The sequence below is a fragment of the Xenopus tropicalis genome, chromosome 7 (genome assembly GCF_000004195.4).
Source record: "Xenopus tropicalis strain Nigerian chromosome 7, UCB_Xtro_10.0, whole genome shotgun sequence".
Classification (NCBI taxonomy): Eukaryota; Metazoa; Chordata; class Amphibia; order Anura; family Pipidae; genus Xenopus; species Xenopus tropicalis.
The window spans coordinates 107,217,958-107,232,067 of NC_030683.2; the positions used below are offsets into that span (position 1 = coordinate 107,217,958).

Below are 14,110 nucleotides of genomic sequence, written 5' to 3' on the forward strand. Positions count from 1 at the left end.
CTGCCGATTCAGCCCTGAACGTAGATTTTGCTCGGGCGCCATCAAAATCTTTTAACCTGGCCGATCAACGAGACAAGCGACATCCGCAGCCTTTTGCAATATCGGTCGCCTCTTACATGCACCACCACCATGCATGCACAGTATATCGTAGGAAACGAGGTTAAGTACGATAATAACGGTGCGTGTATGGCCGGCTTAAGAACCAGGTCCAAAATGAATGGACTACCCAATTAAAATCCAGTTACTATTTAGTGGTTAAAATGTTTTCACTTGTGAGTCATTTAACATCACACTTTAAGCTCCACAGCTATGGGTAAATGGGAAAAAAAACTTCTATATACAGTAGCAAGTAATGTAAGCAGCACTGTATCAGTTTACCCAGTTGAATATATAGTAAAAGCATTCTGGCATACAGAAACCACACAAAAAAAAATAAACATGCTTATATGGCTTCCCTGCTGCTATAGTTAAAACAAGACTTATGAAATAGCAAAAGATGCTTTTGACATATGCACCACTGGCATGACCTGCTGCTGTCCATAGTTGAACCTGTGACAGTTTCAGACAGATTTACAACAGCAACACAAAAAATGCCTCCGCCATGAGCGTTACATGCAGCAGCGCAGGAGAAGCTTGTCCTTAGTAGTATCCTATTTTGTACTTTGAATAGAAGTGACAGCTATGGTTTTGAATTATTTTATGTATTTCATTTATGTAAATATCCATGGAGAATAAATACACATCACATTTCATTTTAAGGAATTATTTATTTTTCAGTGAATTATTATTATGTGTTCATTTTTGTGCATGTGTGTTATTTTTATTATTTACATCATGGAGCTGATTTATCAAATATGGAACTGGGGAATCCTGAAGGATTCCCAGCAGATTTATATTTTTTCCATGAAACAAAAGTTTACTGACTGTCAGGGCCAGACTGGAAATCTGAACCCCAACCAGTGGAACAACATATTGCGCACCACCCCCTTTAATGTTGCTTCCAGTGGCCTCAAAGTTGGTGCCCATTTTTAAATGTCTCGCTTGGAGGCAAGTTATGGAAATACACATTCAGTTTTACTCCAAGCAGAGCCTTCTGCAGGCCAACAGTCAATATGTGGCTACCTAATAACCAATCACAGCTCTTATTTGGCATCTCCAAAGAACTTTTTTTGTTTGTGTGGCTCACCAAAACATTATATATCTGAGTGCAGCTCACAAGTAAAAGAGGTTGGGGATCTCTGACATATACAGTCACTATTAATTGGGCTGGCGGGGCGCTGTTTGGCCTCTATGGACTTGACATGTCAGGGCCTATTTTGAATCCCTGTCCAGACATGCCATCAGGAGGGCTCAGCAAGTGCAGCAAACCAAAATCGGTGCAAAATTGCATGCGCATCAATGCTTTATAAAAAGTACTTGCCCATGCACGCTCCTTTGATTTGCAAGTACTTTCAGAGAGTACCTGTCCAGTGTGCTCTGATAAATACTGCGCTAGGAACAGATTAGTCAATACATTTTAAGGTAGGAATTCTTAACCAATGGAACAAGAGGCCAAAATGGTACCCAGTAAAATTTCTTCCTAAAAAATAACACCTAGGGGGAGATTTACTAATCCACGAACGGTCCGAAGGCGTCCGAATGCGTTTTTTCTTAATGATCTGTATTTTTGCGACTTTTTCGTCGCCATTGCGACTTTTTCGTATGTCCCGTGATTTTTTCGTTGCGTTGTGACTTTTTCGTATATTTTTCGCAACTTTTTAGACGCCATTATGAAAAAAACAGATTGGTTTTTCCGGCATTTACTATCGCGCAATACGAAAAATCGCAACGGCGACGAAATAATCGCGCAAAATACGATAAAGTCGCAACGGCGCCGAAAAAGTCGCGACAAATACGGAAAATCGCGAGGGCGACGAAAAAGTCACAAAATTTTCGTTTCCAATACGATTTTTCCCCTTTTCGGGATTCGGATTTGTGGATAAGTAAATCTGCCCCCTAGAGTTTGTATAGAAATTGGTTCAGTAACCCTGATATAAAAGCACAAGGCCATAGGCTGTGGAACTCCTAAGTGACTTCAAATTTTCTCAGATTTTAAAGTATATATTTTTTAAATATACAATTTAAGTGTGTCATGTGATATTGATAAGCATCTATTATAACCAATGACATAATTAAGCACTATTTATAAGGTTATATTTTACTCGTTATTCATGGTGCATATTAATAGGCTATTTATGGTCTACATATTCTATATTTTCTATATACAGATATTCTATGTATTCTATATATAGGATATTGCACATCTACTGTTAAATATAGGGATAGTGATGTTATAAAGGTCACATAGTAAGTTTGTTTTTTTCAATATTATGCAATTATTTTAAACAGTCTACTTCCAAAAGGAAAATTGAATAAAAAATTGGATTAGTTTTCCAGTATTGGCAACTGCAATATTGGAATTTAGCATTAATGTACATAAATACTATATATTTATACTCATTATTAATTTGTATTACTTGTCTTTCTATCCAGACCCTTAACAATCCATTATTACGTTAGTCAAACTACTCTTATTGCTAAGGTAAATGGGAACCAGTTTAAATTTGAAACCAGAGAGTTGCCCAGCAAAACATAAAAATAATACACAAACCACAAATGATAAAAAGTTAAAATATTTTTAAACTTCAACTGCACACTGCAAGCTCTCAGTTAATATCAAGGTGAAGGCTGAGAAAAGTTCTGTAGTTCACACTATAGACCAATCTCCTGTGCTAACATAGTCCTACTTTAAAAACACTTTCTAGAGTCTGCTGAATCTCACCTACTATACTTTAAATGTATCTGAGGGGTGCTAAGAGAACAGATCACAGGCTGGCTAATGCAGAAGAGGAGCGCATCCATGGTCCTAGCCCAAAAACATCTCCCAATCAAAATGTGAAAGATCCTGCAAGAGATTTAATCCCATAAACATTAGCGGCCAACTTAGTCATTAATAATCAGGTTAGCAGGAGTTCCACAGATCGGGGCTGATAAGATGAAAAATCCAAATTTCATGGACAGAATCATTTAGTTGCTGTGAGTATATATATATATGGACAATTTTTTATTTGTGGGAGTTAAAAACTGGGTTTTCATCACTTGTTAGAGTGGGTGATTGGCATGTTGACTAAACCACTGCTAGGATACCTACAGGAGGAAGTAGGCAAATGCCCCCTGTATTGCACTAGCATTACTACTAATGAATATGAAGACATAATGATCTGTAATTGTGTAATTACTTGTAAGAGTGTGAATGTAATGCAGGATGCTTCTCTGGATTGCAGTATGAAACACACCACATGGATCAGTGATACCTCAGACTAATCACCAACAACTTCCATTTCCTTATGAAATGTTGGATAACTAGGACATATATGTTCTATATTCTTCTCCTTAAATCTTGCTATATGATAAATAAATGGCCCTTTTCTAATAGACAAACTTCAAAATGTCTGTTTATAACCAATACATCTTTGTTTAGGTACTACAGGTATAGGATCCTTTATATGGAAACCCACTTATTCTGAAGGTTTCAAGTAACGGGAAGGTCATCTCCCATAGACTCCATTATAAGCAAATAATTCTAATTTTCAAAAGTTATTTAATTTTTTTCCTGTAAAAATAAAACAGTATCTTATAATTTATGATAACTAGGCAATGTGAATCCATATTGCAGACAAAACAATCCTACTGGGTTTAATTTATGTTTAAATGATTTTTAGCAGATTTAAGGTCTGGTGATCCAAGTTACAGAAAGATGCCTGAAAAACCTCATTCTGGATAAAGATCCTATAACTGGATTTGCTTTTTTAACACTTATCTATTATATGATCTCCTTTTTCTGCCTATTATTATAAAGCAAAATTTTGTTCTTAATAAAAATAATTATTACTCTTGTCAATGTTATTTTTGTATACTAGTGAAATTAGTACAATTTTAACTTTTACACTACTAGATATTATATATGTTTAATAGTTAAGATTAAGGTGCCATTTTAAGTTCACTTCTGTCAATCTGCCAAATACAAATCCCAATACCCCCTTGTAGATGGATGCTGACTGAGGATGCTGGGAAAGACTCTTTTCAGCGGCTGGAAGATCATAATGGTCATTTATTAATGTCAGTGCAATGAGCAAATAAAAATTTCAGATGCAAGGCACAATGCTTTTTACACACACAGATGCACTGTTTACATAATACCAGCTTTATTGTGGCCACGTGCACCCACCAAATAATGTATGTTTTTATGAACTGCCCTCAAGTTGCAGTGAAAATTTGTGAGTGGGGATTTTGTTATTTCCGTTAATTAAAATGACAGTTGTACATTTTTCTTTGGGCTGTCACAAGTCTGTTGTGGATACTGAAGCAAGCGGCCTGCTGTGAAGCCCTAGATTTACCACCACATTCAGGGTGGTGGTACCACCAGAGTTCACTTGCATCAATAGGCACACTAACACAGGATTCAGCAGAAGCGGCAGGAAAAACACACAGTTTTTGCCGCAACTATACAGAAATACAAAGAGTGTGTTTGATGCAAGTGCCTTTAATAAATATGGTCAATACACACAACAACCGAGTGTATTTTAACACCACCAGTTCTATAGGTTCTGACCATGCCCCCACCATCTAGGCCACACCTAGGTTTAGGATTAGCACAATGTACATGGCGTTATTTGGGAGGAGAAAAGAACAATGGCTGCTATAAACAAGCTAATCCAAAAACAAAGACAGAAACACCTTTACAGCAGCAAGGCAATTCGCTACATTTAAACATACAATCTCTTCAGTGTTTTTACCAGACAATAACAAGCAGAAATGATACTAAAGAAGGGTTAATTGTGTGTATTGAGCATTGCTTCCTTGCATGAGTACATAAAAAAACAAGCTACCATGCTTCCCTACTCTCACTGGCATATGATATATTTATATTTATAGAGACATATAAAATTTGCTAATCTACCACAGTCTAAAAAGAGAAAGAAAACATCATGAGAGGATGATATGGGCTGCTATACCATAAGCAAACCTGTCTAAGCTACAAAATTTCCCATTTTGATTTCCTCCACATTCCAAAAACATACTGGTACTGACCCTACTGGTACTGACCCTACTGGTACTGACTGGCTGAGCCTAGTGCGTACATGCGTTTGTGTGACTGCATTAGGGAAAATAGATTGTAAGCTTAATTGGGCAGTGATGTGATTGAGTGAGCATACAGCGCAAAGCATTGCCTTCTATGTCACTTCTATATCTATATAATAGTAATAATAAAATATGGGTGATACTGGCATTTTTATAAATTGGCATGTTGGACATTTACCTTGAATGGCAGCCTAAGAATCTGAAATTGCCACACAAATGTATCTTGTGTACGTTCTCCGAGGAGGAGATAGCCCATGCTATTCCGCTATGGCTATTTACAGACGTTACATCAGACCTTTGTGACACCAATCTACGGCAAAGTTAGCAGTAATAATTTTTCCCCTTCATTTTGTTCACAAACGCCTCATTTGAGCAATAGTTTCTGCAGAGAGTACAGGCATCTGCAAAAAGAAATGTTCCAGGCTGAACTCATCGCCTTCCCCAGACACACTATAAAATAAAGGATGGGGCTTTTTGGAAATGTTTGGTCAATATATGAGATTTGGTTTAAAATATTTTTTCTAAACATCAACTGCACAAATCTGCACCCATCTCAATCCATTTCGTCCCTAGACACACAATCTAGGTATAGTTTCGATAAATGCAATTAAATGGGCCAAAACCCGTGTACCATGTATTAAATAACTGTTATTTCGGTAGGTGCATAAAGCAAATGGATGAGCATGAAAGTACATACAGGGGAGAGGAAAAACTGATAGAGATCAATGATGAACATATTGGCCATGGAAACAGATCAGATTTTGATCATGTAGAAAAACACTATGATTGTATGGATAGTGAGATAACAAATGTATCAGACCATGTAGCTCTTTACACTTATTTATGAAAATTTAAGATTTTGTTTCTTTTCTTTGATTTAAGAACATAGCAGGGAAATTTTTTATCAAAATAATCTTGAAAATTTGATTTAGAATTTGGCAGCTAAAAATCCACTGTGCTTCTATATAAGTGCAATTTAATTTCTTGGCTTTGTATAAATGAATGAAACAATGCAATTTTGTTGCAATCAAGTTTTTTTTGCAAATTAGAATTCTGAAGTTTTTCCAGTTTGAGATTTCCTATAAATATGCTTGTGATCGAGAAAAATTCAATTAGCTAAAGTAAATTTTTTTTTTTTACAATCAAATTTCGTAAAAATATCGACAATTGATAAATTGGCCTTTAAGTCTTTGGTATATGAAGCAAAGGAGAAATAAATGATTTGACCAAGGTCAACAGCTGACAGTATGAGTTATGTCATTTCTGGGGTTCTGAAATACGATATTTTGTATGGTTCAGTATGGTATAGGGGCACCCTTGTCGTGCACTTGTATTTAGTACCAATGTAAAAAGTGGGTTGTTGACACCAGCTATCAATGCAGAGTTCTATTTTGGTTTTCACTCAAACGTCCTACTAATTCACTTGCCTATAGCTTAGTCAGGCTCAACCACCAGCTGGCTAACAGGAACACCTGTATTTTTCAAACAGGGTAAAACCATCCCACTTGCATTTTAAAGGCCGCCGCGACTAGCAATGACTGTAATCACATTTCTGTCAAATGATCGTTTTGCTATAAGTCATTGCAGATATGACCAATAGCAAGCCTGGTCATAGCTGTCAACTCAAAGTTTTGTATGTCTTTGACAGCTGGTCCTACAACCTATATTTATACACAGAAAAACGGTAAGCAGCCATAGGACTCTAAAATGCTCTTCAATGTAACGTAACCAGTTCATCTAAAAACCAGGGGAGCTTATAATAAATGCAAGTAGGTAGGCTGCACTGATCTCATTTGAGTTAAATGCACTCAGTGCCGCCCTTTCAGCTACAGTTTCTGGAAGTGACCCCAGTTATTCACATGATAACCTTTCTTTAAGGTGCCAAAGTTTCAGACTGTAGCCCAAAGCTTTTGTCTAGAAAAGATTTGTGCCACAGAACTAAGTGCTGACAAAAAACATTCGCTATTTAAAGCCCCGTGAGTGTTCTCTATTTCTCAGTGTGTCAGTGTGGGTCCTAAGAGACTTCATCTAGGCTGCTGATCTGGATCATGAATGCTACTGGTTTCTCTGTAAAATTACAGCTACTATTTAGTATTGGATAATCGGTCTTGGATGGAACAAAAACTTTCCTCAAATGCATTTAAACTTGCCATATATATTAACATGCATTATCCATATGCAGTAATGGATGGAAGGTAGTGTTTATTGTTCTCACTGCTGTTAGAATGCTATCCTATTTCTTCTACTGGTAACCCTTCCATCAATCTTAGCAACTCACTGAATTATATCTTCCTATATCTAGTCATACATAGGTGACCAACATGCAGTCCAGTTGCTCAGATCATAAGCCATGATACCAGTGCTATTTGACCATGTTAATAACTATACAGCCGTGAAATGAGCAGGACTGCCATACACTAAGTGGCATACCAGCAATTTAGGTAAAAATGACCACACTGTCCAGAAACCTTTACAACCATAAATCACAAGTTTAACCTATGTAATTCAATTCTTAGACTGCCATCTGTGCACTTCCTACACCCAATGACACAAGCCTGAGAATAAATTGTCTCATAATTATATATGGAAAATATCCACTTAATTTTTGTGGAGTCATTTAAGATGATGAATCACTTGAAGATGACCAATCACTTTGCCCCATAATATCTACTAATTTGACTTGATCATTATGGCAAAGTATGTGTCTCTAGTTTAGCATTTCTACTTACAGAATGTAAGCTCCTGCAGTCAAGGACTACTATACTTCTTCATGTCGGTTTTTCTTTGCTTATATTGAAATGTGGTTTTATACAGAAGCCATTCTTTAGTACAAGCACAGGTAATGCCATTGCCAGAGGGCTGTGGTTCTGTAACAGCCGAGGAGTGTCAGGAGGATGACAGGTCCCACTAAGACCAATATTTTAATATCCTTGGTTTAAGTAGAAATTTAGGCAGTAAATGTTACTAATTAAACTTAAGCTTCTCATGGGAGATGCAGTTTTACTGTTCTTTGTTTATACCTTGGTACAGCAGTGCTTAAATAAAGAAGAATCTTTTATTCTCCACCAAGCTACCAGCATTTATATGTAACCCACAGCTACATATCCAATTGCCACCTTTTATGGAAGAAATTCCATAAGATTCCAAAGATTAGCTTTCCTATCTCTTATTTTTAATCCCTTTTAATAGCACTGGAATCATGTATCATTTTTAATAGCCAGGCTACTAAAATACTGGCCCGGTGGCAACTACAGCTACATACTCAATGTGGTGTATTTGCAGCTGATGTTTACAGCTTTTACATTGCTCTGCATAACACAGCTGACAAATAAAAAGTATATATTTATTCACACAAGACAGAAAGTGCTCCACAATATTATACTCAGATGCATCTGGAGCTATAAGTGCATTCTCTGATGCAATGGGTACTCATTAATTCATACAGTATCCAAATAAAATGTTAAAGTGCACAGAGCTTACACATATGTAATACTCAAGTAGTACACAACTGTATATTCTACAGTCTGTGTTCTACTAATAAGCATAACAATGTATTCCTAGTGTAAATCTCATTTGTACATCATATCGCAACATAGAACACAGACACTGACAGCTGATATAAACCAACTGGTATCTGCCCATACTCATGTCAACTTAGCTAGTCATTTCCCTTAATCCAAGACAATCTATATAATATCTAATTTACTCTGCAGAGAAATTATATAGTCAACTAATGAAATGATCATTCACATCAATCCCGTATCTAGAAATGGCATGCCGTGCATCTAACATTTTGCTGCCATTACAGGTATAAGTGGGATATCTTTGATATAATGTAATATACATATAATTTACAGATAATGTGAAGTCCCTGAATATTGTTCTACTGGTTGTATGCAGATGTTTATCAGCTATTCACACTCACTTAGCATAAGTTTAAATTTAGCAAGTCTACAGTTATTGTTATGAGGCAACTCATTTGCCTTTTAACAAACTAAAATGTGTATAGTAAGAAACAACAAACCCCTCAATGTTATGCACTCTATAACATATACAAATAAAACATTCTCCAACTTAAAAAATACAGTACAAGACAAATATTTTTTTCAATTATTCTAAATTTAAATATCTAAAGGCAGATAATGCAAAATGAATATACTTTAATATATTACATACATTATTATCTATTTTTCATCTAGAACATCTACTGCATGCATCAAATGTATTTTACTGCTTTGTATAAATAAATTTAATCTCTGAAAAACTGTTACCTGCCATGCACGTAACATGGAGTTTATCAATTTATTTCTCTATCTTACATCCATAAGTAAAGTACATAAAATTTAGAGTTGTTCATCAACAAATATACATTTTATGTAAAGCAACTGGCAGCAAACATTCAGCTAGTACTTCAGCTGCATAATGCTCTGCTATTTTGTTAGACTGTATGTCTAGAGCTGTAAAAACATAAATAGACAGATACATAAACCAGTAGACACACAAACCATTAAGCCTGTTTATATAACAAAAATGTCATATATATATAAACTAAACCCTTATCACTTGTGAATAAATATTAATTTGCTAACAGTGTGCCCTGACAGGTAAGAGAGCCCGTATATCAACTGAAACTGCTGGTCAATAGCAGATCATTCAGCTAATTAGGCTAATCATTGAACACAGTCATGTAGGAAGTCAGCACCTATAAATACCTCCTTATTGTGAGCTATACAATAAGCATAGTATCATGTCTACTAAAGGAAGCAATTTCATTCTGAGATATTATTTATGGTATGGAAACACATATATATATATATATATATATATATATATATATGTTACAGCCAAGCCCTTCCCAGAGCTTATGATTACAAGGGGTTTTCCAATCCAATATAAACCTTTCATTTCACAAGTCATAATAGCAATTATGTTATGTGTCATTATTTAAAATGCACAGAGATGTGCTGGAAATGCAGGAGATTTTTCCAGTTAAAAGGCATGCAATTTGGTATTGTCTTCCAATCTGGTTAATGACAGAATGAAGATGGGCAGCTCTTTGCACTAAGCTCACAAACTTCAAAGGCCCTCCCCATTAGCACTGTGCCAATTATCTACTATCCCCTTTTCAATATGTTATGAAGTCATTTTCCCATCGGGACGGAACCTTACAAAGAGGGAGAACAACTGTTTCGCGGACTTGTAATTTGATTGTTTATCCTCTAGTTCAATCAGCTTGCTAAACTAATGCCCTTCAATCCCCATTTCTGATTCCCTAGAAGTTTTAGGTAGAATTACCTAAAAGATAATTTAGCAGCAGAAAGGGTCTCCTATTGCTGATTTCCAAAAGACAGATAGTGCCTTATATATTTCTTTGGCCTTTCTTTATATCACAGGTATAAGATTTAAGATTAACAAGACATAGCCTGCTTCATAGCCCAACAGGTATTTACCCGCCCGATCTTTTTTCTTATTTCTATTCTTCATACCATATAAAAAGTAATTCATATTTTGGATTAAATTTAAAAAACATCTTTTCAGAATCACAAAATAAACCAATTTACAAATAGACCGCACTCAAGCAATAAGATAGATAATATTCTTCCTTTTTTTTTAAATTGTAAATTAGAATATATATCATATCAAACATAATAAAAAAAATCAGTAAAAACACAACATTCCAAAACTTTTGACAGATAAGATTAGAGGCTGCAGAAACCATGTAGATAATCTTTGCCTTAAAAGCTAAGAATTTTATGAAATATTCTAGAAGACACGAATATAGCTCCAAAACGGCTTCCCAAAAGCTTGTCAGAAGGGTTCTATTTAAAATGGTCTTGCTTTGGGTGATACAAGGCACATCTGTTATAATTAGTTTGGGGCACTGTTCATTCTACCAACGCATAGCCAAGCACATACAGGGACAATGCAACCCTTTCAGTTATAGGACAGGTATACAATCATTGTCCAAGGAAATAAAACCTAATAGGCCAACTAACTTTATTGCAGCTAATGAAAACCACACAGCAATGAGCTTGAGGTGGATTTATAAGTTATGGGAGCTGATAATATTTTTTTACAGTAATATCATCCTTGCTCAACAATCGGCTGGACAGTGCACACACTGACCGCCATTTTGCCCTGAAAGTGTACACATTCTTTAAACGCAACTAAAAAATAATACAGGGTTGGAATAGCTAACTTTAAAGCTACATCCGACTCTGCGGCAACACTAAACATTTTGTATTCACCTGAATTCCAGAGAGAACCCCCAGGATGGGAAGGCCCAATCTAACAGCCATCAGCAATATCAGATTTAATTGGGCAATTAAACCGCCATCAGCAGGCATCTCCACATATCCACATGGACGCAAATTCCCTGCCTACTGCACACAGGAAAATGCTGCTGTTTAAAAAATTTTTTGAAGGAACCAACAGTCAGTCCAAAACACCAAAGATTAAAATTACAAGCAGGTCAATTAATAAACAGCAAAATGACAGACATATAAAAGGGTAGACAAACAGATAGAAAGATAGATAGGCAGATAGATTAAATTAAACATCTGCTTATTCTTGTGCATTGGCAAATGTATACAACTGTGTGTTATTAAATGTATGTATGTGCATAAAATATATGCTGCTATTCACAGTCTATGGCTATTCAACTGACATAAATAGTTTTTTTAAACATACCTAAAGCTTATCACATAGGCCTAAATAAGAAAGAATGAGACAAGTCTGTGATGTTGGCAGATTTAGCCAAAAAACAATGCAAAGCTAGAAACATTCACAAACACACATGCAAAGATCTAAACAGAGCACACAACATATTGTCAAACTCATGCACAATTAAAATCCCTTCTGTCAGCTATTGACATATGTGTCCACCAGGGCTTAGGCAATAGGAAAAGAAAGCAGATCTGGTTATATATTTCTGTGTATCTGTGCATCTGCATAACAAAAAACAGTTGTAATTGAACGGTTTATATATTGACGGGAGGACAAATTAAAGCTAATATATGAGAACAAACACTTCCCTCTGCTACCAATGAAAAAATAAAACTCTATTGCTATTTAATACATTTTCAAAACCTAATACAATGCCCCTTGCAGATAATATGGCAACAATGTATCACTTTATCATCATCTAACAACATATTTATCAGGAATGCACACAATTGCTTTCTACGCCATTATTTAACACATTTGAAATCCTCATTAATAAAGTACAAGCATTTTGTTTTATTCTTTTGTAATACTGGCATTATTATTATTTGATTGATCTACTTCAAATGTCACATTATTCTGAAATTAAACTTGGATTTTTAAAGGTAAAGAACTTGGTTCCTGGGAGTTTTCCCCTGTACACCTGTGCACTCTCAAGCTGTCACGTTAAAATAATTCTCCGGGAGATACTGGCACATAAAAAGTTATGCAAAAAGATAGGGTTTGTGTCTAAACCAAAGGGGCCCTAACCCTAACTACTAACAGTCATACATACTTTAGGACTATACAATATTTCCAGTGAAATTCACTAAACATGGGGGTATAGAAGTTAAATGTGTCCCCACTGTCATTAAGCACAAGGCTGGTTTAACTACTGCCATCGCAATATACAAACCTAGGATTTTCTCCTCCTATGTCTCTGCCAATTAAGCTAATACAGCTTAATTATTCCAAAAGGCTTGGACTCCCCCATAAGTACAGGGGGAGACACTTTTCAGCTGATTCCATTTTAGTTTTTAGGGGGTCAGATGGTGGCTTGCTAATGAAAGCCAAGGCAATAGAAGAGGTAGGAGCACAAGTGCCTTTTGGGATACCCCCCTAAAAATCTTTCTTCTAATTTCTAAGCATCCCAGTATCTCTGAATCGGAGCTCTCTGTTCTCCCTCTCCCTCTCGCTTTTTTTTTCCCTGTCTATCGACCAGAAGAGCTGAATCCGCTGCCTCTGACAGCCAGAGATCAATACAAACATGAATAAAAGGCAGCAGCGGGGTTTGGCAGCGAGGCACACTCTGCCTGCCTCTCCTGCTTGCTAGCAGTGGACCACGCCGATGTAGCTTACCGTCAGCACCTGCCAGAGACAGAGGCGACTTAAAGGGCCATGTGTGTTCAGAGCCGGCTCGCTGAAACAGAAAGGGGACGGAGAGCGGAACAAACATAGCAGCGTGCAGGCAGCTTTCATAACCCGATGAATTAGGCCAGGGTGCGCTGTGCGATGCAGGAGTGAGGGAGGGTGTGTGTGTGAGTGTGTGAGTGAAGGGGGGGAATGATGAAGAAGGAAGATTCAGGCAAAAAAATCTCTGTTGGTTTGTGTGTGTGTGTGTGAGAGTGTGTAGTGCAGGAAGAAGTGAGTATGTTGCTTGCTGCACAACCACAGATCGTGGTTTGGGGGGGAATAGTATGAGTGTGTGGAGGTCAGAATTACAGGCAGAGCATCATTCCTGGAAGAGATGCTCTGCAGGATACAGATGTCTTCTCCACCTCTCGGATATTCATTCACCGGCTAAAGTCTTTTTTGTGGGCTTTTTCTTTCTCTCCTCCTCTCTCTGGAGCCGGTTAATTTTACAATATGGCCCCCACAGCTTCCAGGGCCCCCCCTGCACAGCAACACACACTGCTTGTGAGTCCGGCTATTCCATCTTACACTTCACAATATCTCCTCCTCTCTCCCCCTTTTCTCCCTCCCTTCTTCCTTGTCTGATGACAGCTGTATAAGCGACCCCTTCGTCCCTCACAGACCTCCCCCCTGATGCCCAGGTTCTCCCTCCCCTTCTGGCCACCTCTCACTCCCCCTTATTCCCTCCTCCACCCTGTCCACTGTTCACCCCCCCCCCCCCTTCCCTGAGGTCCATTCCATGCACACAAAAGGAATTATTTCCCTTGGAATAATGGAGATTTCCAGGAGGGAGCAGGGACAGAGCACAGGCTAA

At 37.1% G+C, this 14,110-nt stretch overlaps 1 protein-coding gene across 2 annotated transcripts in view; it reads right to left on the reverse strand.

Moving 5' to 3' along the window:
- The window catches only part of pou2f2 (POU class 2 homeobox 2), a 68,158-nt gene extending 54,298 nt beyond the window's left edge, over positions 1–13,860 (reverse strand). The window contains exon 1 of one of the 2 annotated variants that reach the window (XM_002936399.5): positions 13,243–13,860. In XM_002936399.5, coding sequence (XP_002936445.2) covers positions 13,243–13,339 — 97 coding nt within the window. In that variant the 5' untranslated portion in view covers positions 13,340–13,860. The remainder of the gene's footprint in view (positions 1–13,242) is intronic. The other variant, XM_004916256.4, reaches the window with a different exon arrangement.
- Between the last annotated feature and the right edge of the window lie 250 nt (positions 13,861–14,110).